We start from the raw sequence: 27158 nt of genomic DNA on the forward strand, positions 1-27158 counted from the left end.
CACAAGTTGAAGAAGAAGGGGCTTTCGTCCAGTGGCTTTGCTACGATGTTGAGTTGCCGTAGACAATCCACTTCCTTGGCGTATGTCCGGGTTTGGAGAATCTTTGAGCACTGGTGTGAAGACCATCGAGTTCGGCCGTTTCGCTCTTCGGTGGCGGAAGTTTTGGAATTTTTGCACGATGGTGTTGATAGGGGTCTGGCCTTGTCTACACTGAAGGTTCAGGTGGCAGCTTTGTCATGTTTTCGTGGGAAGCTTCAGTGAAAGTCCTTCGCGTCTGTGCCTGAGGTAGTGCGTTTTTTGAAGGGTGTTAAGTTGCTGCGTCCACCTCAGTGACGGATGGTGCCTCCGTGGGATTTGAAGCTAGTTTTGGATGCTTTGATCAGGCCTCCGTTTGTGCCGCTGGTATCGGCATCTTGTAAGGATTTATCTTTAAAGACGGTCTTGTTGGTGGCGATTACTTCAGCACGGAGTGTTTCAGAGCTTCAGGCTTTGTCTTGTAGGGAACCATTTTTGTCCTTTCTGAGGGAAAGGTTTCGTTGCGGACGGTGCTTTCCTTTTTTTGCCCAAGGTGGTTTCCGAGTTCCATGTTAATCAGGTCATCTCTCTGCCAGTGTTGGGTGATATGGCTGGAGATTCGGAGCAGCGTGGTATTGCCAAGCTGGACTTCAGAGCCTCTGACCGTTTGTTCGTTCTTCATGGTGGCCCAAAGAAGGGTGCAGCGGCTCCTAAGGTGACCATAGCACGGTGGTTGAAGGAGGCGGTTGCATCTGCTTACTTGGTGAAGGGTCCTGTGGTGCCTAGGGGCTGGTCTGCTCATTCCACTAGGGGAATGGCAGCCTCGTGGGCGGAGAATAGTATGATTTCTCTGTTAGATATTTGTTGGGCTGCGGTTTGGTTTTCGTTGCATTCCTTTATGAAGCATTATAGGATTCCTGTGCATGCAAAGGACGAGGTGCGCTTTGGGGCAGCAGTTTTGACCTCTGGCCTTAGTAGGTCCCTCCCGTAAGTTAGTTACTGCTCTGGTACGTCCCACGCGTCTTGACCGGTCTGGAGGGTCGCTGAGGAAGGTGAAATTAGATCTTACCTGCTAATTTTCTTTCCTCTAGACCCTCCAGACCGGTCAAGAGCCCGCCCTGTCTGTATTGGAGGCCAGGAGGTGTGTTTGTTGGATAATTCTTGGCTGCTGTAGATTGTTGTTTCTCTAATTGCAGACTGTTTATTTCTGTTTTGTGATAGGAGTCCGGGACAGGTGGGGCTCTTCTTTGATAGTCCACCTGTAGAAGCCCAACTGTTTTATCAAAGGCAAAGGAACATGTTTCCGTAAGAGCAAGCGGAAGATGTTTCTTGTTTTTGCAGTTTACTGTGACCACGTACAGGGTTGCTAGTTGTTGTTAGTGTTTTTTGTTTCTCTGCTTTGTCAGGGTTATACTGGCTAGTGGAGGTTCTGCACAGGTTATATATACAGGCTTCAAAAGCTTAGTGTTTTCTCAGTCTCCCTCTGCTGGTAGGAGGACATAACCCACGCGTCTTGACCGGTCTGGAGGGTCTAGAGGAAAGAAAATTAGCAGGTAAGATCTAATTTCACCGTTCACACCATAGTTGAAGATCCATTCAGGGTAAACTCCAATCTGAACAGGAAAAGCCACAAATTTTGTCTCCTCTTAATTGCTTAGTGAATTCATTAAACAATCTCTGTCTAGAGGAAAAAAAATTAGCAGGTAAGGTCTAATTTCTCCTTTGTGTATATGTGGTCTGTTTTATAAAATTCCAACCAATATAAAAGCCACATACATTATTGGTAGGCATAGCCAGGGATGCAGTCTGGGCAAAGAATGGGCACAGTTCAAGTATTAAAATACTTGTAAACTTTACATGCATTTGTACCTCCTCTTCAGCAGGGTGTAAATGTCCAGGCCTCCATTCAGTATGAAAGTACATAATGTCTGTCTTACTTGTCCTGTTAAGGCAGGCACCCTGTTAGAAAATTACCCTCAGAATGTATAGCTGTACATGTAACTCCTCTAGTCCTAAATACACTGCCCAGATTTATCAGTGTTACCCTATTATCATGGGCGGATGCATTTAAGCTAAAACTTAACGCAGAAAAAACCCCAATGCCTAATACTCACCTCACAACATAACATGAACAAATTCACTACCATCAATACACCAAATCTGAACCTGCCAATTTCAAACACCCTAAAAATTCTTGGAGTTACCATCAATCGACACCTAACACTGGAAAGTCACGCGAAAAATACAACTAAGAAGATGTTCCATTCAATGTGGAAATTAAAAAGAGTAAGACCTTTCTTCCCAAGAACCGTTTTCCGTCACCTTGTATAATCAATGGTGCTCAGCCATCTAGACTATTGCAATGCACTCTATGCCGGCTGCAAAGAGCAAATAATCAAGAAACTTCAGACAGCCCAGAACACTGCAGCAAGACTCATATTCGGTAAAACAAAATATGAAAGTGCTATAAACCCCTACGAGAAAAGCTACACTTGCTCCCACTGAAAGAACGCATCACGTTCAAAATATGCACTCTAGTTCACAAAATCATTCACGGAAATGCACCAGCCTACATGTCAGACTTGATAGACCTACCACCCAGGAATGCTAAAAGATCATCCCGCACATTCCTTAATCTGCACTTCCCCAACTGCAAAGGCCTAAAATACAAACTAATGCATGCGTCTAGCTTTACCTACCTAAGCACACAGTTCTGGAACGCATTACCGCGCAACCTAAAAATGATCTACGAACTAACTAACTTCCGCAAACTACTGAAGACCCATCTCTTTAACAAGGCGTACCACAAAGAGTAACAAATATGAACATATATATTCAGAACTGTCTTACTACATCTGCTTGTTATACTATCATGTTTCTTATTATAATGTTACCCAAGATCCTTCTGTACCAGTAATTGTATATTTTCTAACTGTATTTCCACTTATCACGATGTATTGTAAGCCACATTGAGCCTGCAAAGAGGTGGGAAAATGTGGGATACAAATGCAATAAATAAATAAATGTTATAATCATAAATATTTCTTTGTTTGTAATAGGAGGAATATGCAGCAGAAGGTCTGGCGTGGTCCTTCATAAGTTACCAGGACAATCAGAGCTGTGTGGATTTGATAGAAGGCAGCCCAGCCAGTATTTTCTCTTTGTTAAATGAGGTTTGTTAGAAACTAAGCTAACCTTTAACTTCTTTTGATTTAAAAAAAATAAATATGTAGAATGCATCCAAAATCATTTATTTATTGATATTTTTTAAAAATTCTATTCTGCGTGGTGGTGGTTCTGGTCAGAAAGTGTGCAGTAGAGCACAGGAGGGTCTGAGTCATTGTGAGTTTGACCAGTGATTTTAAGTCATGTAGGAAGCTTGACCCATATGGTTAGAGTGACATCAGGTTGCTGTGTTTGTTGGGGGCAGTGGTCTCAATGATTTGAAAGCCTTTAAACAAGAAACCTTGTACCTACAGAGAAATCCCATTATTATCTTTTGAATTTTATTTATGATGCGTAATTAGTCATTGGAAATTATTTTTTCAGTTTGATATGAGTACTGGAGCTATCACTTAAAACTATTTTACATTTAACCTGCCATTTAAAATAGTGTAGTTTCTCATTCTGTTGAGAAACACAATGTGATTGTTGTTTTTGTTTTTTTTGTAATATGTAGGGACATGTTTATTAAAGTAAGCTAAGCAGGTTGAACACAAATTAGTGCATAGGCATGACAGTGAATCAGTGAATGTTAATTAGCATGCTGACTGCATGTTGGGTTATGGGCAGAGAATGAGCATGGACTGAATATTGAGTTAGTGTGGTACTTTACTATTCACTTACTGTCAGGCCTGTGAATAGCGCAGGTGCACAACACCCTCTTGCTGGCAACAGGAAAGAAGCATCGTGGATCGCTCCAGCTTCTTCCTCCCCCTCACCCCTCATGTAAACCACCAGGGACATCTCTGGTTAAGTGCCCGAGAGTAGGGGGCGAGTTAAAAGATGTTTGAGGAGCTTTCAGAGAAGAAGGGGTTGAGTGAAGATGATGGAGGGGGAGATTAGTTTTGGAGTTGGTTTGTTGTGTTGTGGGGGTTTTTTTGTGTGTGTTTTTCATGCAGTGGGCTACAGTAACTACATTGTTTCACTACAGATGCATTTACCATGCAGTAAGGAAGGGCTAAATTCTAGTTAGGCTTACATCGCCTAAAGCTAGGTGTGACCATTTGCACCTACTGAATTGTGGCACAAATGTATGCACCTATATTAGGTGGATATCCCCATTGTTCTATAACAACGCGCATTAATTTTAGGAACACCCCTGTTACGCCCATGACCCTCCCATTTCTGCACCTCTTTTTTCAGATCACACTTAAATTTTAGGCATGGAAAAGTCAATTGGTGCTAATTAGCTCATTCAATTAGATTGAGCTTGCAAATTGGGTCACACGCCATTTTTGGCAACTTTTATAGAATTAGTGGTAAATGTCTGCTCTGTATGTCAACTGTAGGGCAGATGCTAAGCCCACCCTTAAGTTACCCAAAGGCTTTTACTTAGTGTACATTGATTTTTGCACCTATATATGTGGTAAATTCAAAACTTTAATGCAGTTTAGTAAATAGGCCATTTAAAGTATTAAAGAAGACAGAATTGGATAGAATAGTCTCACATTTTAATTTTTCCTTTTCGACCCCTCCTGCAGGAGTGTCGTCTAAACAGATCGTCTAATGCCAGCCAGTTCCAAGCTAGGCTAGAGAAAGCCCTCTCTAGCAATCCATGCATAAGCAGAGACAAGTTCAGTAAGACACCTCATTTTATTGTATCTCACTATGCTGGGAGAGTGAGCTACCAGATAGAAGAGATGGTGGAGAAAAACAAGGTATGTACACAAGCATCATGCTATGTGGATAGTTATAGCCCCTCGAAGGCTGAGACGGGCAATGTTTAAAGTGGGCCCATTCTCAATTCATCACTATGGGGGTAACTTTTTTTGAAAGTATTTTTCATGTATAAAAACATTTTATAAAATTATTCCAGGGGTTAAACATATAAAAGTATGAGCGGTTAATAGACGATATATAGTTTTGCATGACCTGTATACAGACACACTCAGGGGCAGCGTGGGGTGGAGTCACTATTTGTATGCATTGATTATGAAATGCACACATACTTTTATGCTTGCTCGCAAGCATCAGTGAATATCTATGGTCCAGTCTATCCGGGATTTCTGCTGCTTTGCTCCTAGTATTAGAACATAAGAATAACTATACTGGGACAGACCAAAGGTCCATCTAACCCAGTATCCTTCTTCCAACAGTGGCCAATCCAGGTCACAAGTACCTGTTAGAAACCCAATTAGTGGCAGAGTCCAAGCACGTCCCAGAGCCACAGGAATCTGTTGCCTTTGCAGGAGCAGGGCTTCTTTCCCTGTTGGGCAGCTCAAACCAGAGATGCCATGGCATTCAAAGGCAGAAGCGTCAGAGAAACAGTGCTAACAGCAAGCATGCTGCATTGGGCCTGCAACGTGATGTCACCATGTCTCCACACACATGTCAGTTAGTCACACACAGGATGATGGAACAGGAGGACATGTGTATATTCTCTACCACTGCCTGTGCAACAGTGTGATTAAAGGTGCAGCATCACTTTCTTCTAATGATTAGCTAGGTGTGAAGCAGCAATAGAGTGATTCAGCTAGCCCTTAGGCTTCTAGAGTGGTGTTCAGCGAGATGGATGAAGGAACTTGTTGGGCCTGTGGGCTGTATGATTGACAGTCCTGCTTCAGGAGTTTGGAGCATAGCGTGCCTCAGTTTTGGAGTAGATGATGCTCTCTAAGGCAGAGGGCTCCTTTTAACTCGGCAGATTTGACCTAGATGTTAGAGCAGACATACAGATGTCAACTAAGTCTTAATGATCCAAAAAAGATATAGTGGAATTAGAAAAAGTGCAGAGAAGGGCGACGAAAATGATAAAGGGGATGGGGCAGCTTCCCTATGAGGAAAGGCTAAAGCGGCTAGGGCTCTTCAGCTTGGAAAAAAGACGGCTGAGGGGAGATATGACAGATGTCTATAAAATAATGAGTGGAGTGGAACGGGTAGAAGTGAAGCGTCTTGTTTACGCTTTCCAAAAATAGTAGGACTAGGGGGCATGTGATGTAGTAAATTTAAAACGAATCAGAGGAAATGTTTCTTCACACAACGTGTAATTAAACTCTGGAATTCATTGTCAGAGAATGTGGTAAAGACGGTTAGCTTAGCGGAGTTTAAAAAAGGTTTGGATGGCTTCCTAAAGGAAAAGTCCATAGACCATTATTAAATGGACTTGGGGAATATCCACTATTTCTGGCATAAGCAGTATAAAATGTTTTGTACTTTTTTGGGATCTTGCCAGGTATTTGTGACCTGGATTGGCCACTGTTGGAAACAGGATGCTGGGCTTGATGGACCTTTGGTCTGTCCCAGTATGGCAATACTTTTATACTAATTGTACCAAGGTCAGAAGATTTCCACGCATTCTAATAGTTACATTTCTTTATCAGAACATCCTTCTGGAATTTCCAGCATGTTCTGATGGAGGGAATTCTTTTTAACCTTTTACCTGTTGTGAATGTTCCCACCAGAGGAATGTGCTGTATAATAGCTTTCTCTTATTGATATTCCTTCACAGAGTTTGCTGTAACAAACTGTAACACATTGACTTTTATAACTATGCAGGATCCTATCCCTGCAGAGCTGATCCAGCTTCTGCAAGATTCCAAGGACTGCTTGCTTCAGCAACTATTCCCTGTGGAGAAAGAACAACCAGACAACAAATCATCAAACAGAGCGTCTGTTGTAACAGTGGTGTCCAAGTTTAAGGTCTGTTGTTATAAGTAAATTTTCCTGTTTCTCCTTTTTTTTTTCTGTTTATCAGCATATTTTTTGGTAACTGTGGTTAACAGACCACATCTGTCACCAGTTAATGCAGGAAGGCAAAATTCCCACCCGTGTGGTCAGTCCACATCCACATGCTTTCCAGTGATACCTGGAGCCATAATTCTTGTTAGTTCTTGTTACATTTGTACCCCGTGCTTTCCCACTCATGGCAGGCTCAATGCGGCTTACAGGTACTTATTTGTACCTGGGCCAATGGAGGGTTAAGTGACTTGCCCAGAGTCACATGGAGCTGCCTGTGCCTGAAGTGGGAATCGAACTCAGTTCCCCAGTTCCCAAGTCCACCACCATAACCACTAGGTCACTCCTCTAATCATCTTAGAAGCTAAAATTTTCACAATGCCCGTCTTCAAGTCTTTGCTTAAAGCCCACCTCTTCAATGCTGCGTTTGGCACCTAACCCTTACCATTCAGTGAATCCAGACTGCCCCAATTTGACTGCCCCTATCGGACCGACCGTTCACTTGTCTATTAGATTGTAAGCTCTTTGAGCAGGGACTGTCTCTCTTTGTTAAATTGTACAGCGCTGCGTAACCCTAGTAGCGCTCTAGAAATGTTAAGTAGTAGTAGTAGGAGTTCAACTGCTTACCAGAATGAGAATTAGGTTAAAACTGGACAGATATTACAAGCCAAACAAGTCATAGCAGCTTAGTAGGTAATATTAGGAATTCTTTCTTACCTGCCGATGGATAGCAAATTTTAAGAACACTGTTCTTTTTTTAATTGTTCATGAAAATATATCTTTGTTAAGGTTGTCTATAAACAGAATATTGATTTAGCTAAAATTTTAGCAGAATTATTTATTAAATTTGATATTCTGTCTATTGTGTGTTCTACATTTTGCAGAAAAGAAGTTTGGAAAGACAAGACTTAAGTGATCTCTCTGCTGTAGATCAGCCTTCATTACTTATTGGAGTGAACAGATAGATTCCAGGCTAGCGAGGTTGATTCATTGCTACATGTAGAGCCTGTCGTATTCCTTTCTTAAATTTCAGGTCCTAACTTAAAGTTCCCGAATGCAAAATGATAGTTTAGATTTCTTTGTTGGTTTAAGTTTCAATCTTAGTTTTTTTCTGAAGCCTTTTAGGGACTGCAGTTTAAGCTACATGTCTGGTATAATCATGTGGCACTCGATACAGCATTCAAGAACCTACAAGATGGGTATAACTCATAACATCCAGTATCTGGTCACTGGCTTTTATTGGCTGTTTCTTGTTCTAGGGGTCACTAGACAGACTGATGCACATTTTGAACAGCACCACCCCATGTTATATCCGATGTATCAAACCTAACATGGACTGCCAGGCGATGACATTTAAAAAGGAAGAGGTAACATTTTTCTTACAAACATAGATTTCCCACTACCTGTCAAAGTTGATTTAAAAAAAAACTTCTCACTCAAATGTGAATGCAAGTTACAGAATATTAATTTGTGTATTGACTCCTTGAATTTTTTTTATTCAAATTTTGCTAAAGCTAGTATTCTCTTGTACTATGCAGGCAATAATCAAGGGCATTTCCACAGGCAAAACTGTTTATACCTGAAGAAACTGTCTCTTTTATTTTTGCACACCCTTTAGCGTAGATAAAACTATGTGAGTTTCTGAGCATGCTTGCCAGGCGGTATAAAATGGAACATATACATGTGAAGGGCAGTTATAAACTAGGCACCTCTGTTTACATGCCCCTTGTGCATGTAAATGTATAGAGTACTAGGACATACGTGTGTAAGTGTATATACTTAACCCTGACAGTTCCAGCAGGGTATCTAAGTGCTATTCTGTAATGGTGCTCATAAATGCAAGGGATGCATACACACAAGAGGTGTAAGTTACCTGCATCCCTGCTGCATTTACACACTTGAAATTGCATCAGTTCTGTAGCCGGTGTAACTGCAGGTTACACTCATATTCTATAATTGAATCTGGCTCCCACTACACATCCTCAGGGCACCTAAATGAAGATGCCCACTTACAGAATTGCCCCTATAGTTCTGAAGCAAAACAAAAATTAAATACAGAGACGCAGACATACATCTATCTCTTCACATGTATTTTCCTTGCCGTAGTTTTGCTTTGATTATTGGGGCCAACCCTCTGGGTACAAGTACCTGCAGAGTTTCTACCGACATGGACAATTTTGATTATGTACCTGTCTGCATAGGTGCCTAGGGGCTAATATTAAGGTAATATAAATTGCTCAGGAGTTTATCCCAGTTCTTCACAATTTATTATTTCTTAGACACTGGTTTACCTTTATCTTTAAAAGCAAGCAGATTTTTAGCAGTCGTTTCCAAACATCGTTTCTGGAACCTGTAGAGATTCCTATGTCTGGTTCTGAGAGCTGCAAAGAGGCAGTGTATCAGTGGCGTACCTAGGGTTGTTGACACCCGGGGCTGGTCATTTTTTAACACCCCCCTCCAAAATCCAGTACTAGGCATACCAAGAATAAAAAACACTCAGGACCTATAGAGCAATTCTACCATACCATAAGCAGTCATTTCTACAAGTCACACAAGGAAAAGGAAAGCATCTTAAACACTACAGTGAGCACTAGAACATCAATTCACCTATTGTAAAACGAAACCAGACAGAATAGTACAGATCGTCGATCTTGCACAGTCAGTGCCAACTGAAAGCCAATTCTTTTTCACAAACACAGATATACCATAATCCACTATAGAATAAGTAATCATAAACTTTCTATTTAGACAAAAATTAAACTGAACCCCCAAGATGCCAGACTCTGCATACAATGCAACACCACAGAAACAGAAAATGTCTCCTAGTACTGTGCAGAATATAAAGACTGCAGATGTAAATTTGAAAAAAACTAACAAATACCAATCACCACTTTCCAAATTAACAAATAGAAATAAAACAAATATATAAAATAAAATAATACCATTTTATTGGACTAATACATTTAGCTTTCAGAGGCCAAAACCTCCTTCCTCAGGTCAATACAATATAGTGCTGTTACAGTATCCTATTCTGACCTGAGGAAGGGGGGTTTTGTTCTTCGAATGTTAGTCAAAATGTATTAAAATTAGTCCAATAAAAAGATTACCTTATTTACATGTTCTATTTATAAACATTAACACATCTACAATATTACTTTATCCTAAAGCAAAAAAAATAAATATATATATTTTATTTACATTTATTGTCTCTGGTTTCTGCTTTCCTCATCTTCTTTTCACTGTCTTCCTTCCATCCAGCATCTCTGCATCCTAGACAACTGAACTGCATTAACACTGGAATGATCTTATGTGTTTTGTTGCAGGTTCTCAGTCAGCTGGAAGCCTGTGGAATTGTGGAGACAATTAACATTAGTGCAGCTGGATTCCCTATCAGGCAGGTTTTATGTTCAAACATTTTTTATTGACATTGATCAACTCCAACATTATCATACAGACTCTATTCAGAGCAACCATCCAGCTTCAATCTAGCTATACAACAATTGCTAACTAGCATACAGCATATGTAACTTTGTCAACATTATTACCCCATCAAATATACCAATCCTCCCCCCTCCCCCCCCATTCCCTCCCTAGCCCCCCCTTCCCCCCCCCCCTCTTCCTCCCCCAGACCTGGATAACCCTACAGTAACAACCGGTGGAATTCATCCTGCATTTAGAAGTAGACTACGACCTCTATGGCTTAGACTTTGCAGATAAGGGCCCCAGATAGCCAAAAATGTAATTCTCTTTCTCTGTGAGAGCCTAGATTCTCCCGCCTCCCACGACACCAGCTGATGTAACTGGTTTCTCCAGTGCCAATATGCCGGAGAATCTTTGACCGTCCAGTACTGTAAGATACATTTCCTGGCCAACAGGCTCATCTTGCGGAGCATTAGTGTTTCAAAGCGATTCCGCCCTCTGAAGGACCCCGGAATGTCTAAAATCAGTTGCTCAACTGTCCCCAAGGCCCTCAGTCCCAGCCGCTCTTCCCAGAAATCTCGAATTCTTGTCCAGAACCTTTTTAAAATTGGGCAGCTCCAAAACATATGAAGCATTGTGCCTGGATGTCTTCCACATTTAAGACAATCCGGACTACGATTCCCTCCCATATGTGCTAGTTGGGCTGTAGTTACGTATCCTCTATGAATGCAACGATAAGCACATTCTCTTAAACGAGCATCTGCTACTAACAAGGGTATTCGTGCTATTGATTTAGTAATGTCCCATGAGGTCAGCACACCTCCCAGTTCCTTTTCCCAAGCACTCCTCAGTTGTCTGTAGTCCCTGGGGGGCAGCCATCCTGATATTGTTTTATGAAGTAAAGATATTGTAAGTTCTCCCTCACCCAAAGAGTGAAAGAATTCCCGTATTTTCTCCCCCAACCGAGTTCTCAGAGGATCCGTTGATAGAGAAGCGATATAATGTCGCACTTGCCGTATAGCAAATCTATTCCCCCAGGAGTCGCCTACCTTTCCCAGTAACTCCTCATCGGTAAGGGGCTGCCCATCTTCACCCACCAGGTGTTCCAATTTAGATATTCCCCTCCTAGCCCATTCTACAAAATATCGGCTTGACAATCCTGGCAAAAATGCCCCATTCCCCCGTATGGTTATCAAATCTGTTGTTGTTGGGTCTCCCCCCAGATGGCGTATAAGCACTCCCCACACCTCTCGGAGCGAACGCAGCAGCACGCTTTTATTGAAGCCCTCCGGTAGATCTCGCGTTTTATGATGTAAAAGCGAAAAGGGATGATAAGGCTCCCAAAGCGCTGCCTCCAGCGCCGTGGGAGTATATCGCTGTGTGTCTAAACACCAATCTCCCAGATAACGCAAATGACATGCTTTGTTGTATAATTCTAAATTTGGCAGGCCCATCCCTCCTCGGCTCCAACTCCCTACTAACTGTGAGATACGAATCCGTGGCTTCTTACCTCTCCAACAGAACTTTGATACTAACTTGTGAAAACTCTTTAGATCTTTCCGTCTGAGCCAGACTGGGATGGTCTGCATCACATAAAGCCATTTGGGAAATAACACCATTTTAATCATATTTATTCTCCCTAACACTGATAATGGCAAATCTATCCATCCTTGTAACACCTGCTGGGTCTCCTCTAACAACCTAGTAATATTTAGTTCATACAACCGCGAAAGATCCATAGGCATCAAGACTCCTAGATATCTAAAAGAGGTTTGTGCTTTCCTCAGAGGGAACTCGCCTCTCCACTGCCTCCACACTTCCTCTGAGGAGGCCAAGGCCTCCGATTTCTCTAAATTCAAACTGAGGCCTGCATAATCTCCGTATTCGGAGAAGATCTCTAATAGAGCGTTTAGGGATTCTTGTGGGTCTGTTAAATGGACCAAGATGTCGTCTGCGAAGGCCGCTACCTTAAAAACCTCACTTCCTATCTTTATCCCTGCTACCGCTTTCTGTTCCTCAATTTCTCTCAGCAAAGGATCTAGGGATAGTACAAATAATAACGGTGACAGAGGGCAACCTTGACGTGTTCCCCGGCCTATTTCAAAATCTTGTGTCTCAATCCCGTTTACCGATATTCTGGCCCTTGGCGTTGAGTATAATGCTTTGATCCCTGACAAAAATCTATCCGTAAAGCCATATTTCTGAAGAACAGCATATAAGAATTTCCATTTTACTTTGTCAAAAGCTTTTTCAGCGTCAAAGCTTATTAACAAGGAGTTTACCTTCCCTCGATGTCTGGCTTCTAATGAGGTCAGCACCTTGCAAACATTTTTCGTGATTTTCCGTCCCCTCACAAACCCCACCTGGGATTCATGTATAAGGTTCGGCAAAATTCTCGCTAATCTGTTCGCTAAAATCTTAGCCATCAATTTCACTTCATAATTTAGAAGCGAAATGGGCCTATATGATTCAACTAATTCCGGGTCCCTCCCTTTCTTGGGAAGTACTATAATACAAGCTGTATTTAAATCCGGAGGCATCCTTTCCTGCTCTATTAATATATTAAACATTGCTGCTAAGGGCTCAGTGATTTCTTCCCCCATGATCTTGTAGAATTCCGCTCGGTAACCGTCTACTCCCGGCGCCTTAAGCAGTGCGCTTTGACTAATCGCCAACAACACCTCGTCTGATGTAATGGGAATATTAAGTTGTTGTGCTTCTAGAGGGGATAATGTTGGTAATCCCATCTGTTCTAAATAGGAGTCACTCGTCAGACCATCATCCGGCGGTGCCTCGTATAATTTTTTATAATATTGATAGAAACTCTCACTGATTTCCTTGTCCGTGTGGACTCGTTCTCCCTGCCTCTTCTTCATAGCCAAAATCCTGGTTTTACCCTGTTTGTTTGCAATCAAGCGCGCCATCAAACGACCACATTTATTCCCATGTTTATATAATTGATATTTATAATAAATTTGTGATTTAACTGCTTTATAATGAAGTATTTCATTTAATTTAGTCTGCAAGAGCATTAAGTGTTGTCTATTCTCAATAGAGGCCTGTTGCCCATATCTTCTCCGAGCTTTGCATATTAATTGGCTTAACCTCAATATCTCTCTATTTCTGGTTTTATGTTTGTGAGCCATGTAGCTAATGACTTCTCCTCGAAATACTGCCTTAGCCGCCTCCCAGTACAGAACCGGGTCTTCAGTGTGTATTGCATTATGTGCTTTATAATCTCGCCAACTCTGATGTATAGAGGCCCTGAAACCCTGATCCCGATATAGCTCTGCGGGGAATACCCATTTCCGTGCTCCTCCCCTCTCCTCCCGAGGCGCCCAACTCATTTCCACCCAGGCATGATCCGATATCACATCCGCTCCTATTGCAGATGCCTTCACTGAATTGAACATCCGTTCTGAAATCAACAAATAATCAATTCGAGCTTGAGTGCCGTGCGCCCTCGAGAGGTGTGTATAATCTCTCCCCTGCGGATTGAAAGTCCTCCAGACATCCACTAGCCCCACCTGATGACAAAGATTAGGCAGCCCCCGAGACTCCTGTCTAAACTCATTCCTCCTAGCCCCAGTGCTGTCAATCAAGGGGTCCATCACCATGTTAAAGTCTCCCCCTATTATTATGGGTAAAGATTTACTCATTATCAAACGCGAAATGATCATCCTATAGAACTTCCGATCATATTGGTTCGGAGCATATACATTGCCAAACAATATAGTCTGACGCTGCACATGAGCTTCACATAGCAGGAATCTACCCTCTGGATCTGTGATATTTACCTCCACCTTGTCCACTATTCCTTTTCGAAACAGGATGGCAACCCCCCCTTCCTCATCAACCCTCCAGACCGGTCAAGACGCTTGGGTTATGCTCGCCTACCAGCAGAGGGAGACTGAGAACACAAACTTGAAACTATGTACTTATAACCTGTGCCTAGCCATCCATAGCCAGTATTTTCTCAGTCTCAGCAGAGGGTAGACAGGCAGCCTGTGCAGCTTGCCCGATCTGGATAGGTTTTTGAGTTAATTTTCAGAGTTTTCCTTTGTTTCTCCTGTGCCTGGAAGACTTTGGTGTGCTAGGGGTTGCGGGTCCGCTGGGGCCCGTCATTGTCCCCTTTGGGGTGTCACACCCGGGTGGCCGGGTCCCTCCCCCGGTCTGGCTCTCCGTTTGGGCAGCTTTGTGCCTCGGCTGCAGTTTGTATACTGCAGCCTTGAGTGCCGAATTGTTTTAGCAGCAGCAAGGCTCAAATGAAAGGCTGCAGTAAAGTTTAAAAAAAAAAAAAAAAAAAAAAAAAAAGTCAGACCCAAACGGGTGAGAGCTATTGGAGCTGCACTCCGGAGCCTCGGAGCTGTTCAGCATTGAGTAAGGCGCTGACTTTCCTGCTCGGGTGAGTTTCTTGACTTTTACAATCGGGGCTCTTGTTTGGCGGTCAGCTGGGCTTGCGCTAATGTCAGGGAAACCGCTGAGGTGCCGGTCATGTGCGCGTCGGGGCGTCGACGCGGTGGGGAGCGTTTGCCGGTTTTGTGGGGAACCTAAGCCTCAATCCTCCGTTCCGCCGGTGTTGGCGGCGGAGGTTCCCGCGGCTAGCGTCTCGGAGGTTACGGCGCCTTTGAATAGCGGCCCTGCGGCGGTTCCGATTTTGGCGGGAACCGCCGCCATTTTGGATTCGGCGCTACACGGGCCTGGGAGAGTCGGAGGACTGCCGGGCAGCCAATTTCCAGCGCCTTCGGGGGGTGATGCCTCAGGTAGGAGCGGGTTTCCCCCGGATTTCATTTGGAGCTTATATCAGGCTTGGCAGGCAGGGCCGTCCCGAGCGGAGCCCCTTAGCCTTGGAACGGGGGGGGCTGGCGCGAAGAGACCACGTGTAGAGTGGTCTGAGGATTTTGAAGGTTTTTCCCCCCCGGATTCGGAGGGCGACTTTAGCCTCCTAGAAGAGGAGGAGGGGTCGTTGGCTGGATATGATAAGGAGCTTGCGCTGCCTGGGGAGGATCCCTCGGTGGTGCGCATTTTTCAGCGAGATGAATTGTCGGATCTTATTGATCAGGTGGCTGCGACCCTCAAATTTGATCCGGCGGCAGCTCCGTTAGAGGCCGGAAAGCAGGATCCGTTGGTTAAGGGGATCAGACGGGTGTCTTGTTCTTTCCCTATGAATGCGGATCTGAGGGAAATGATTACTCAGGAGTGGCAGGCGCCAGAGGCGCCGTGTAAAGTGGCTCGGGCCATGGCTAAGCTTTATCCCCTGCCGCAGGAAGATAGAGATTCGCTCAAGCCCCCGACCGTGGATGCCGTGGTTACGGCAGTGACTAAGGCCACGGCGATTCCGGTGGACGGAGGGGCTGCGTTGCGAGACCCTCAGGACAGGAAATTGGAAACTTTCCTGAAGCGCAGTTTTGATTTGTCGGCCCTGGCGTTACAGGCGTCGGTCTGTGGAGGGCTGGTGGCGCGGGCTTGTTTCCGCTGGGCGGAACGGCTCTTAGATAGCCCGCCAGGGGACAGAGGCTCTTTGACTCAAGATCTGGCTAAGTTGGAGTTGGGTTCCTCCTTTTTGGCGGATGCACTGTATGATTTGTTGCGGGCCTCGGCGAAGAACATGTCTCTAGCGGTGGCAGCTCGTCGGGCCCTGTGGTTGCGAGGCTGGATGGCGGATGCTGCGTCCAAGGCCAAGCTGTGTTCGCTCCCGTTTAAAGGCTCTTTGCTGTTTGGTGAAGAGTTGGATAAGTTGGTAAGAGGTCTTACTGATGCCAAGGTTCCTCGGCTTCCGGAACTTCGCCCTAAGGCTTCTAGAGGTTCCGCGGGTCGCGGTCGTTTTCAGGAAGCAAAGCGGTATCGGCCGGGTAGGTATTCTGGTGGGACTAGGGGTCGTTTCTTTCAGAGAACTCAGTCCTTTCGCGGTGGCCGTCGTGGAGGGCGAGGTCCCTCTTTGGGAGCGTCCGGTGCGTCCCGTCCTTCTCAATGATGGTTTGGGGGCCCAGTCTCTGGTTCGCGTGGGGGCTCGCTTACGCTTGTTTTACCAGAGGTGGGTCCAGATCACGTCAGACCAGTGGGTGCTGCAGATAATCCGAGACGGGTACGCGCTGGAATTCGACAGGCCTCTGTCCGACTTCTTCCTAGTGTCTCCCTGTCATTCAAGGCGCAAGGCGAGAGCGGTCCGCGATACTCTGTCACGTCTGATAGCTTTAGGGGCTGTAGTCCCTGTTCCTCCAGCAGAGAGAGGAAAGGGATGTTATTCCATATACTTCGTGGTACCCAAAAAAGAGGACGCTTTTCGTCCCATTTTGGATCTCAAGAAGGTCAATGCAGCCCTAAATGTTCCTTCCTTTCGGATGGAGACGTTACGCTCAGTCATTGTAGCGGTTCAGGAAGGGGAATTTCTGACTTCTCTAGATCTGACGGAAGCTTACTTGCACATCCCCATCCTGGAGGCGCATCAGCGTTTTCTTCGCTTTGTGGTGCTGGGGAGACATTTTCAGTTTTGCGCGCTTCCCTTTGGACTGGCCACTGCTCCTCGCACCTTCTCCAAGGTGATGGTCGTGGTGGCAGCAGCTCTTCGCTTGCAGGGCATTTTGGTGCACCCGTACCTAGACGACTGGTTGATTCGGGCCAAATCAAAGGCGGAGAGCGAGGAGGTCACCGGTCGGGTGGTGTCCTTTTTGCAATCTCTGGGCTGGGTTGTCAATCTGGCCAAGAGTCACCTAGTGCCGTCGCAGTCTCTCGAGTATCTGGGAGTCCGGTTCGACACGAAGAGAGGCCGGGTGTTCTTGACTCCCTCTCGCATGTCCAAGCTGCAGGCTCAGATCCGTCTTTTCCGAGTCCAGAGGGCGCCGTCGGCGCGGGAGTATCTTCAAGTGTTGGGTCTGATGGCCGCATCGATAGAGGTAGTTCCTTGGGCCAGAGCGCATATGAGGCAGCTGCAGGGTGCTTTGTTGTCTCGTTGGTCCCCTCAGCTTCAGGATCTGGAGGAGAGGCTCGCTCTGTCGGAGGTTGTGCGTCGCAGTCTCAGCTGGTGGCTCCATTCTCCGAACCTAGTGAAGGGCATGCCGTTGGCCGCTCCTCAGTGGGTGGTGATGACCACGGATGCGAGTCTGTCAGGCTGGGGAGCGCATTGTCTGGGACAGGTGGCCCAGGGACGTTGGACAGTGGAGGAGGCGTGTTGGTCCATCAATCGTCTGGAGACACGTGCAATTCGGTTGGCTCTTCGGTCCTTTCACTGTCTGTTAGTCGGCAAGGCTGTCAGGGTTCTGTCCGACAATGCCACAGCCGTGGCGTATGTGAATCGACAGGGAGGAACGAAGAGTCCCGGGTTAGCACTAGAGGCGGCAGAGTTGCTGGTGTGGGCAGAGGCACATCTGCAGAGTCTCTCGGCGGGACACGTGGCAGGGGTGGACAACGTGAGCGCGGATTATCTAAGCAGGCACACGTTGGATCCCGGAGAGTGGGCTCTCCACCCCTCCGTGTTCGAGCGGATAGTGGTGCAGTGGGGTCGGCCGGTGTTGGATCTCATGGCGTCGTCCGCCAATGCGCAGGTCCCTCGGTTTTTCAGTCGTCGAAGAGATTCTCGAGCCGAGGGCATCGACGCGTTGGTCCTTCCGTGGCCGACTCAGCAGTTGCTCTACGTGTTCCCGCCGTGGCCGCTGGTAGGCCGTGTGGTTCAGCGGATCGGTCGTCACGCGGGATTAGTAGTCCTGATAGCGCCCAATTGGCCCCGGCGTCCGTGGTACGGAGATATGATGCGGTTGCTGGTGCAGGATCCGATTCCCCTGGGGCCTCGGGTGAGATTGGTGCAGGGGCCGATCGAGATGGCCGACCCCTCTCCATTCTTGCTTACGGCCTGGCTCTTGAAAGGCACCGTTTAAGACATAAGGGTTTCTCGGCCAGGGTGATTGCTACGATGTTGCAGTCCCGTAAGAGGTCTACTTCCTTGGCATATGTGCGGGTGTGGCGCATTTTCGAGAATTGGTGTCAAGAGCGGGGCTATGCCCCATTGCGCGTGTCAGCGGTTGAGGTGTTGGATTTTCTTCAGGATGGTTTGGACAGAGGGCTTTCGCTTTCCTCTCTGAAGGTGCAGGTTGCAGCCTTGTCTTGTTTTAGAGGTAAGGTTCGGGGAGTATCCTTGGCGGCTTCTCCGGACGTGGGGCGGTTCTTGAAGGCAGTGAAGTTGCTTCGGCCGCCTTGCCGTCCGGTGGTTCCGCCTTGGGATTTAAATCTGGTCTTGGAGGCTCTGGTGGCGCCTCCGTTTGAACCTTTGCCTTCCATTACGTGTAAGGATCTTACTTTAAAGACAGTCTTTTTGGTGGCTGTTTCTTCGGCACGTAGGATTTCGGAACTTCAGGCTTTATCTTGCAGAGAGCCTTTTCTGTCCTTTGCCAAAGAGAAAGTGACTTTACGCACGGTTCCTTCCTTTGTTCCTAAGGTGGTGTCTTCCTTTCATGTCAATCAGGTGATTTCGTTGCCAGTGTTGGGTGATCGTGCCGGGGATTCCACGCAGCGTCGTTTAGCTAAGTTGGATGTGCGGCGCGTGTTGCGGTCCTATTTGAGCAGAACACAAGATTTTCGATCCTCGGACAGGTTGTTTGTTTTGTTTGGAGGTCCCAAGAGAGGAGAAGCTGCTTCCAAGGCCACTCTGGCTAGATGGTTGAAGGAGACTATTGCTTCGGCTTATTTGTTGAAGCGTCGGCCGGTGCCCTCTTTACTTAAGGCACATTCTACGCGGGGAATAGCTGCTTCATGGGCGGAGAGTAGTTTTATTCCGCCGCAAGAGATTTGCAGGGCTGCGGCGTGGTCCTCTATCCATTCCTTCGTGAAGCATTACAGACTTGATGTTCAGGCGAAAGAAGATGCTCGGTTTGGAGCGGCGGTGTTGTCTTCTGCTTTACGAGGGTCCCGCCCTTAGTTGGGATACTGCTTTGGTACGTCCCAAGCGTCTTGACCGGTCTGGAGGGTTGATGAGGAAGGTGAAATTAGGCCTTACCTGCTAATTTTCTTTCCTCTAGACCCTCCAGACCGGTCAAGAGCCCGCCCATTCTTTTCGCAGAAGTATTCAGCCGTCCGTTCTTTTCGCAGAAGTATTCCTCAGCCGGGTCTTTGCATAGCAGTATTTTGAGCAGTATATATGGATAGCAGTATTTTGAGCCGTGTTCTGCTAGGACTATTCCTTAAGGTTTGTGTGGTCAGAGAGAATTCTTTGACTCTAAGACATTACAGAGCGGGACGCTGTGACGTCTCGTCTGTTTTCAGCACACTGTTGGTTCTTGTCCTTGGGTTTTCCAGGTACAGGGGTTTCTAGTTTCAGAGTTGTGTTTTTATTCTCTGCTTTGCTAAGTGTATACTGGCTATGGATGGCTAGGCACAGGTTATAAGTACATAGTTTCAAGTTTGTGTTCTCAGTCTCCCTCTGCTGGTAGGCGAGCATAACCCAAGCGTCTTGACCGGTCTGGAGGGTCTAGAGGAAAGAAAATTAGCAGGTAAGGCCTAATTTCACCTTTCTTCCCTTGTGCCGCCGCAGATACACACTCCCCCACCCACCAAGTTCGCAATTTAGCATGTTCCCCAGCCGATAGATGGGTTTCCTGAAGGAGGGCTATATCGACTTTATGTCTTTGCAAGTGTTGTAAAATTTTTGAACGTTTAATTGGGGATGAGATCCCTCCCACATTCCATGTAACTATTTTTAGTGGACCCAGATCACATAGAAAATCTGATCATAAGATGTATACCATTTATTCATAGAAGAGGGATGTCCCAGCCTCCACCCCTCCTCAAACATTGTTCCTAGCCATTTTAATGTATTCTCAAACCCCACTAGTCGTATCTTCCAGGTCTCCATCCCCCCCCATCCCCCAGATCCCCCCTCTTCCCCTTTATAGTACCTAACTATCCCCTTAACCCCCAACTTCCCTTCCTCTAAACCCCAGTCTCTCAATGAGACCATCACGTTTAACACCTCTTACCCCCCTCCCCTCTCGCAGACCAATTGGCACAAATACTTCCCCTCTCCTTCCTCTCTTCATTATATCTCTATTTTGATTATGCAACTTTTCCAGTTAGTCTAAAAAGGAAAAACAAACCAAAACACATTTTTATCAAACTTCAAAAAACCTTATTCCAGAGTTCTCAAGCTGTCTCTCTGGTCTGTAACGAAAGTCCTCTGCAGCCCTCTGCAAGAATGGTCCCATAACAGTCTTCAGTATTATCACTCTGGTAGTACTCCCAGCCACTCTGTCAAAATCGCCTCTCTTCTTTGATGTAAAGGTTATCCCTCAATTCTCTGTGGCATTCTCTTCAATAATCTCAGACTTCTGCTCGTTCCATTCTACAGCACGTGCCCAAGGGATTCTGGTTGTCGTGTTAGATCTCCTCAGCTCCCTCTTGTGGCCATAGTCCTGTCGAACCATCAACTCCGTCCAACAATTGGGGCTTAACATCTTCCAAATCTCATTAACTTTTTGTAATCCATTATGTTTAATCCATGTGCTCCTCTATCCCATCTTCCAATAGATATCTGTTGATCCTCCATTTAACCTCTCAGTCAGCGATGTTCCACAGAATTCAAAAAAGCTTGGGCTTGTTCGGTCGTTGTATAAACCTGTGTGACCGCTTGATAGGTGACTCTTAGTTTGGCTGGATATTGCAGTGCAAATCGAATTTTCTTTTCAAAAAGTTTTGTACAGATAGGGGAAAATTTCCTTCTCTGCATCGCCACCGCAGCAGAGTAATCCTGGAAACATAAAATTTTTTTGTTCCCATATTGCAGCTCCTGATCTTTCCTCAAAGCTTGCAGTATTGCCTCTTTATGCGCAAAGTTTAAGATGCGGCAGATCACCACTCTTGGACGTGTATTTTCCACAGACTTAGGCCCCACTCGATGTGCTCTCTCTACCTGGAGAGTTCCCAGGTCTTCTGGGAGTTGTAGTTGTTCTGGCAACCATTTTTCCATGAATACCCGCAGATTTATAGTCTCCAAAGCCTCAGGCAGGCCCACAAATCTTAAGTTGTTTCTCCTTGACCTATTCTCGAGGTCTTCAAGCTTTCCTTCATAGCTTTCCACCATGGTTTTAAGCTTAGTATTTTCCTCCTCCATTTTGTGCACTCTATCCTCGAGAGCTCCATGACGTTGCTGGTATTCCGCTAATTCTTTGGTAAGCTGTCCCAGGTGCTCCTGGACTAGCGTTATTTTGCTGTCGATGGGCCCCAATCGTCGATCCAACAAAGGCTCCATAGCGGCCGTCACTTCCGCCGCCACCTCCGCTACCCACACGGAGCTTAAGGCCGACGCGGCCGGGCTCGCCGGCGTCGCCATTTTTTCCTTGCCGGCCCGCGTCTTTTCTTTGTCCCGGCGAACGCTTTTCGCCGCCATGTATTCTTCTGTGAGTAGCGCCGATTTAACTCTCTTCCCTTCTTCTTGCGGGTTAAGGCGTCTCTTGATTTTTTACTGGGGCGATTTCCTAGATTTTGAGGGTTGGGTGGGTAAGCTAGCCGGAGCGGAGGTTTCAACAACCGCTCCTGGTCATGGCGTCACGTGATCCTCATCAGGCAGGTTTTAAAAATACTTCATTTGAGAAATACATTTTTAATTTATTTATTTTTTAAATCTTTAAGATGGACCACCTATCGAACTTGTACTAGCATTGCTTTGTTACAGAATTCTTAGAACGACTAAAGTTATCTATTTTTTGTGCTATTCTGTATTCTTTACATTTGTTTGGCCTCCTGCCCTCACCCTTTCCACCACCGGAGACCAGCTTGTATGTATTCAATATTGTTCAACTAAGAGAAATAGGAGCTGGTAACATTCATTCTTCCTACACTGCCACATGTATTTTAGTCAGTATCACGTAATGCATCATCCAGCATTGTAATCCCTTAAAACTTGAATAAAGTTATCCTAGCTGTGGTAACAATCTATATTTTTGCCTGTAGGATTCCTTTTCAGAATTTCATAGAGCGTTATCAGCTGTTACGAAAACTGCATCCCTCCAGGTCAGAACAGGAATTATATATAAACACCTACACCTTCACCAAGAAAAAGAAAGGTACTTAATGCTTTGTTTCAATTCTGTTATAAGAGATGTTCACTCCCTCGAATACCCCTCTTCTCTGAGCAAAGAACAAAAACTATTTCGAGAGAGGGGAAAAAAGCAAGCATTTATTGTTATAAGAAAGATTACGTATTGATTCTTTTGTTCAAATATCCACACCAATGAGCCACCAAAATTCTCCAAGATGTAAATATCATGAAAAGTTTGGAATCATATTTCAAACACAAAAAAATAGAAAAGCTTGAAAAAACACATTCTTGGAGAACAGATTTCCACCATATAACTTTATAGAGCATGCACAGAGGCTGACTGCCCTAGGTTAACAGGAATTGCAGGTGTCGGTTCACCCCCGCTGTTTTGCTTAAAAAATAAAAATGTAATACATTAATTTATGTGAAATGACATTAATAGGTAGCACTTGGGAATCTTTTCATATGAGAAGCAGAGAAGTTCTGTTCACTGAATCTGTCCATAAGCACTGCAAACTAACCGCCCCCCCCCCCCCCCCCCCCCCCCCCCCCCAATGTTACAAGGTTGCCTAATACTTGAAACTGCATATTGAGGGCTTTTCTGTTCTTTTTGGAGCAATTAGACTCTTTTTCTTCTCTCTTCACTAGCTGTCTGTCTGCACTTTGGCCTCTCTTTCCAGTAACATGTTCTGCCCTTTAGCTTCATGGAGTCTGCTGCTGGTCTGTTTCCACTCTGCCATCTTAAGCTTTCTCTCTCTGAATACAATTATGCCAGGCAGTCTTTAAAGTTCAGCAGATTTGCAAGGTAAATATTGTCCTCTACATTGCTACACATGTCAGTTCTGAAAAGTATTGCGCTATAATCGCCCAGCATTTCTGCCAAATAAAAATGGGCTATTTGGGTGGAGCTATTCTGTGACTTCCAGCTCTGACCTAAGATTCCTGGTGACACGTTGTTATACATTTTAATTATTGCACAGACACATCAACTTGTATTTTTTCCCTTAACTAGTGATGGTAAGCCTGTGGTTCCCAACCCTGTCCTGGAGAAACACTTAGCAGAGGGTATCTCTAACAAATATGAGAGAGATTTGCTTCCTATCTCATGCATAATCATTATAGTAGACCTCAACAAATTTTATTAGGATCTAGAAGCCAGACTTAGGAATGATTGGAATATTTATATATGTCAACGCCTGCAGCTTCAGCCTCTGGCTGTTGTCCGCGCACTGCTCACACACCCCAGCAGCCTCAGCCTTTGACTGTTGCCCACACAGCAACCTCGACCTTCTCTCAATCCCACCCCCTCTATCAGCTCCCTTTTACCTTCCCAGCCCTTCTAAATCCCTTGCAGAACAGTGAGAGCTTGTGGGTTTTTTTTTTCTGCCAATGCTCTGCCTGTCCTCAGCTGGCTGTATGTGAGGGCATTGTGCAGGAGTTGAAAGCAGAGAGCAAGTATTTCATGTTTCTCATGCAATACATGAAATAAGGCAATGGAAAGCTTTACAAAACTCATAAAACTAAAGTAACATTTTTAAACCTTTAATTAAAAATTCAAAAAATATCAGTCAGCACATACAGTAAAAAGTGCACATATTCCATTTCCTCCAATCAGTTTAAAACCAAATGTTCGTTGTAGAACAGGAAACGTATATCATAAGTACATAAGTATTGCCATACTGGGAAAGACCAAAGGTCCATCACCCAGCATCCTGTTTCCAACAGTGGCCAATCCAGGTCACAAATACCTGGCAAGATCCCAAAAAGTACAAAACATTTTATACTGCTTTTCCTTGTAGTCACTCATAAATCTTCTTGATCTCCAGATTAGATCCATTAGAATCATCTGCTCTTCATAGCAAAATAGAAGAATCTCATCCAAAATTCCCTCCTCATGTAGCAAAACATTTATATTCCTTTCTACAGAGTATGTACAGCCCAAGTATTTTCAACCCAACAAAATTGTGTTTCGCCACCAGGTCGTCTTCAGGAGCTGTTGATCTATATGCACAACATTTACACATTAATATACCTAAAAACCAAACTCCAAATTAAACATTCAAAAATAGAAAAAATTAACATCATAGTATATCTTACTATACTAATAACAGCAAGTTATTTTTAGCCAGACAGGGTTAAGGAATTGCCAAGCTCTAGCTCAACATATCAGAAGATGTAAAACGCTAACGCATGCATGGTAACAGTCTCTTATTTTTCTTTATATAAGTGAGGTTCCTCAGGTGAAATCTATCAGACAAGTTCATCCCATTCAATTCATCAATTTAACCCATTAGGTTCAGTTTTTCCTAATGAATACATTAGCTTTTGTTCAATCCATAAAAGCCCATGGAATATATCACCCCGCCCCCCTCCCAGTGTTGTTATGAGCCTGATATAACACTGCGAATTGTAAATCATCCAATTTGTGCCCAGTTGTCAACCAGTGTAAAACCAGAGGTGCCTCCCTTTTGGTAATCCTAATGTTGCTTAAATGCTCTGCTATATGTATTTTCCTCACTGTTTGACCGATATACCATACTAGTTTCTAAGCTACTAGTATCTGCACCAGTTCTGACATTGCCTGGCATACTTAGGGGGACGCTTGTAAACCCATCTCAACCCATAGTGGCACTGGAAAGTTAAAAAACAAAACCTAGACTGTACAGCTCTTTATTGCATTTGATGAAATGAAACTCAAATATTTTTGTCCAGCCTATGGCTAAATTCATCCAAAAGGAATTTTGATGAGGGGTTATGGGGCACCCTGACAAAATAGCCCCGACAAAACAGCCTTGTAACAAAATAGCCCTTGATAAAATAGCCCCATAGAAAAAAAATAACACATCACAAAAAAAAGATGAGAAACTACAAGTGAAATCTTCACTGATAAAGGCTCCTATGAGCATTGCATTGTATAAAGCATGTATAAAAATTCTATAGCTACCAATTGGTATTCATGATCTGTTCTGCTGTTTAAGGAAACTATTCTTCCATCAACATGCTAATTAAAAAAAACCTCAATATTGTCATCATTTTCATAGTCTTACCAACCGTATCCTGTCGGCAAGGTAAGATTATTAGGAAAAAAATGCAGTGCCATATTCTGGGCAGACTGTGGCCCTTTTGTCGGGGGGGAGGGGGGGGCTAATTTGTCAAGGGCTAATTGTGGGCAGGCCGTTTTGACAATGGCTGTTATGTCGGGAGCTTTTTTGTTGGGGCTATTTTGACCGGATACCAGGTTATGGATATTTGGACATTGTTTCCAGGAAGGTTTTTTTTGTTGCCTAATTGGATACCAACCCTTCCTGGATAAAAGGGCATATCTACTGCTCCTGAGATATTCCATAAATGAGATTCAGTTGGGAGTTTTTTTGTGCTTCTCTGCTACCTTTACTTTATTTTCCTGGCTGATCTACTTAATCCACCTACCTTCTCATTTTCCACCTTACACCCTTGCAGCCATCCCTATGTAATGTAAAACAAACAGAATGATTCACCTGTTTAGCATACACTTTTTTTTTTTGGTCTTTTTATTTTGCAGGTTTAGGTGACACAGAGGACAATGCTGACACATTACGCTGTGTTGTGCAAGAGCTTTTGCAAAACTTGGTACCTGAGCAAAGTGCAGTTTCTTCACTCCACAGTAAAGCAGAGACGCAAACCAGTACTGTATTGGTGCACTGTGGCAAAACCAAAGTATTTATGACTCATTCCATGGTGAGCATCATTGTAAAACCAAGAGAGAGGCTGTGCTGAAGGACACCCAGAAAGTATTAAAGTTTGTTGAACAGAAACACATTGTGGGGCAATTCTGTAACTGGGCACTTCCATTTAGGCACCCTGAGTGCACATGTTAAGAGTCTATTCTATAAAGGAACCAAAGTGCCTAAATTCCACTATAGAATACTAGATAACCCGGTATCACCCTGCCTAACATTTTAGGCACCGCATTTACTTATTTATTTTTATTACATTTGTACCCCGCGCTTTCCCACTCATAGCAGGCTCAATGTGGCTTACATATTATATACAGGTACTTATTTGTACCTGGGGCAATGGTGGGTTAAGTGACTTGCTCAGAGTCACAAGGAGCTGCAGTGGGAATTGAACTCAGTTCCCCAGGATCAAAGCCCACTGCACTAACCACTAGGCTACTCCTCCACTATCAGCATTCCATGTAGAAGCCTGCGCAGCCGCGTTGCTGATCTGCAAGGGCAGGCTTCTACATGGAATGTTGCTAGTGGAATAGCAACATACCATGTAGAATCTCCAATAGTAGCAACATTCCATCTAGAATCTCCAATATTTATTTTATTTTTTTACATTTGTACCCTGCACTTTCCTACTTATAGCAGGCTCAATGTGGCTTACATATTATATACAGGTACTTATTTGTACCTGGGGCAATGGAGGGTTAAGTGACTTGCCCAGAGTCACCAGGAGCTGCCTGTGCCTGCAGTGGGAATCGAACCCAGTTCCCCAGGACCAAAGTCCACCACTCTAACCACTAGGCCACTCCTCCACTCTCAGAGAGCTAAATATGGCGGGAACATGTGTAAGTGGGAGCCATGCCTGTGCTCCACCTTGTATACCAGTACGCACTATGAAGTTAAATGGATATTTGCACTTAAGACAGAATTTTTGCATTTACCCTTTTATGCACGCAGGTACATATGCTATTCTAAACATGTACGTGCATAACACCTATGTAAATGTGGGTGCCTGGGTTGCAGAATTGCTCTTTGTATGTTTGGTGACTGTAATGGTATGTTGCAGTGATTATTTCTTCTCTGAAATACAATTTAAA

General features: G+C 44.6%; 1 protein-coding gene across 1 annotated transcript in view; it reads left to right on the forward strand.

The window, feature by feature from the left end:
- MYO19 (myosin XIX) overlaps nucleotides 1-27158 on the forward strand; it is an 86580-nt gene that overhangs the window by 49487 nt on the left and 9935 nt on the right. The window contains exons 14-20 of the mRNA XM_030185985.1: nucleotides 3075-3188; nucleotides 4719-4895; nucleotides 6730-6873; nucleotides 8169-8276; nucleotides 10233-10303; nucleotides 22264-22376; nucleotides 25893-26068. Coding sequence (XP_030041845.1) covers nucleotides 3075-3188; nucleotides 4719-4895; nucleotides 6730-6873; nucleotides 8169-8276; nucleotides 10233-10303; nucleotides 22264-22376; nucleotides 25893-26068 — 903 coding nt within the window. The remainder of the gene's footprint in view (nucleotides 1-3074; nucleotides 3189-4718; nucleotides 4896-6729; nucleotides 6874-8168; nucleotides 8277-10232; nucleotides 10304-22263; nucleotides 22377-25892; nucleotides 26069-27158) is intronic.

Source organism: Microcaecilia unicolor, chromosome 13, assembly GCF_901765095.1.
Source record: "Microcaecilia unicolor chromosome 13, aMicUni1.1, whole genome shotgun sequence".
NCBI lineage: Eukaryota > Metazoa > Chordata > Amphibia > Gymnophiona > Siphonopidae > Microcaecilia > Microcaecilia unicolor.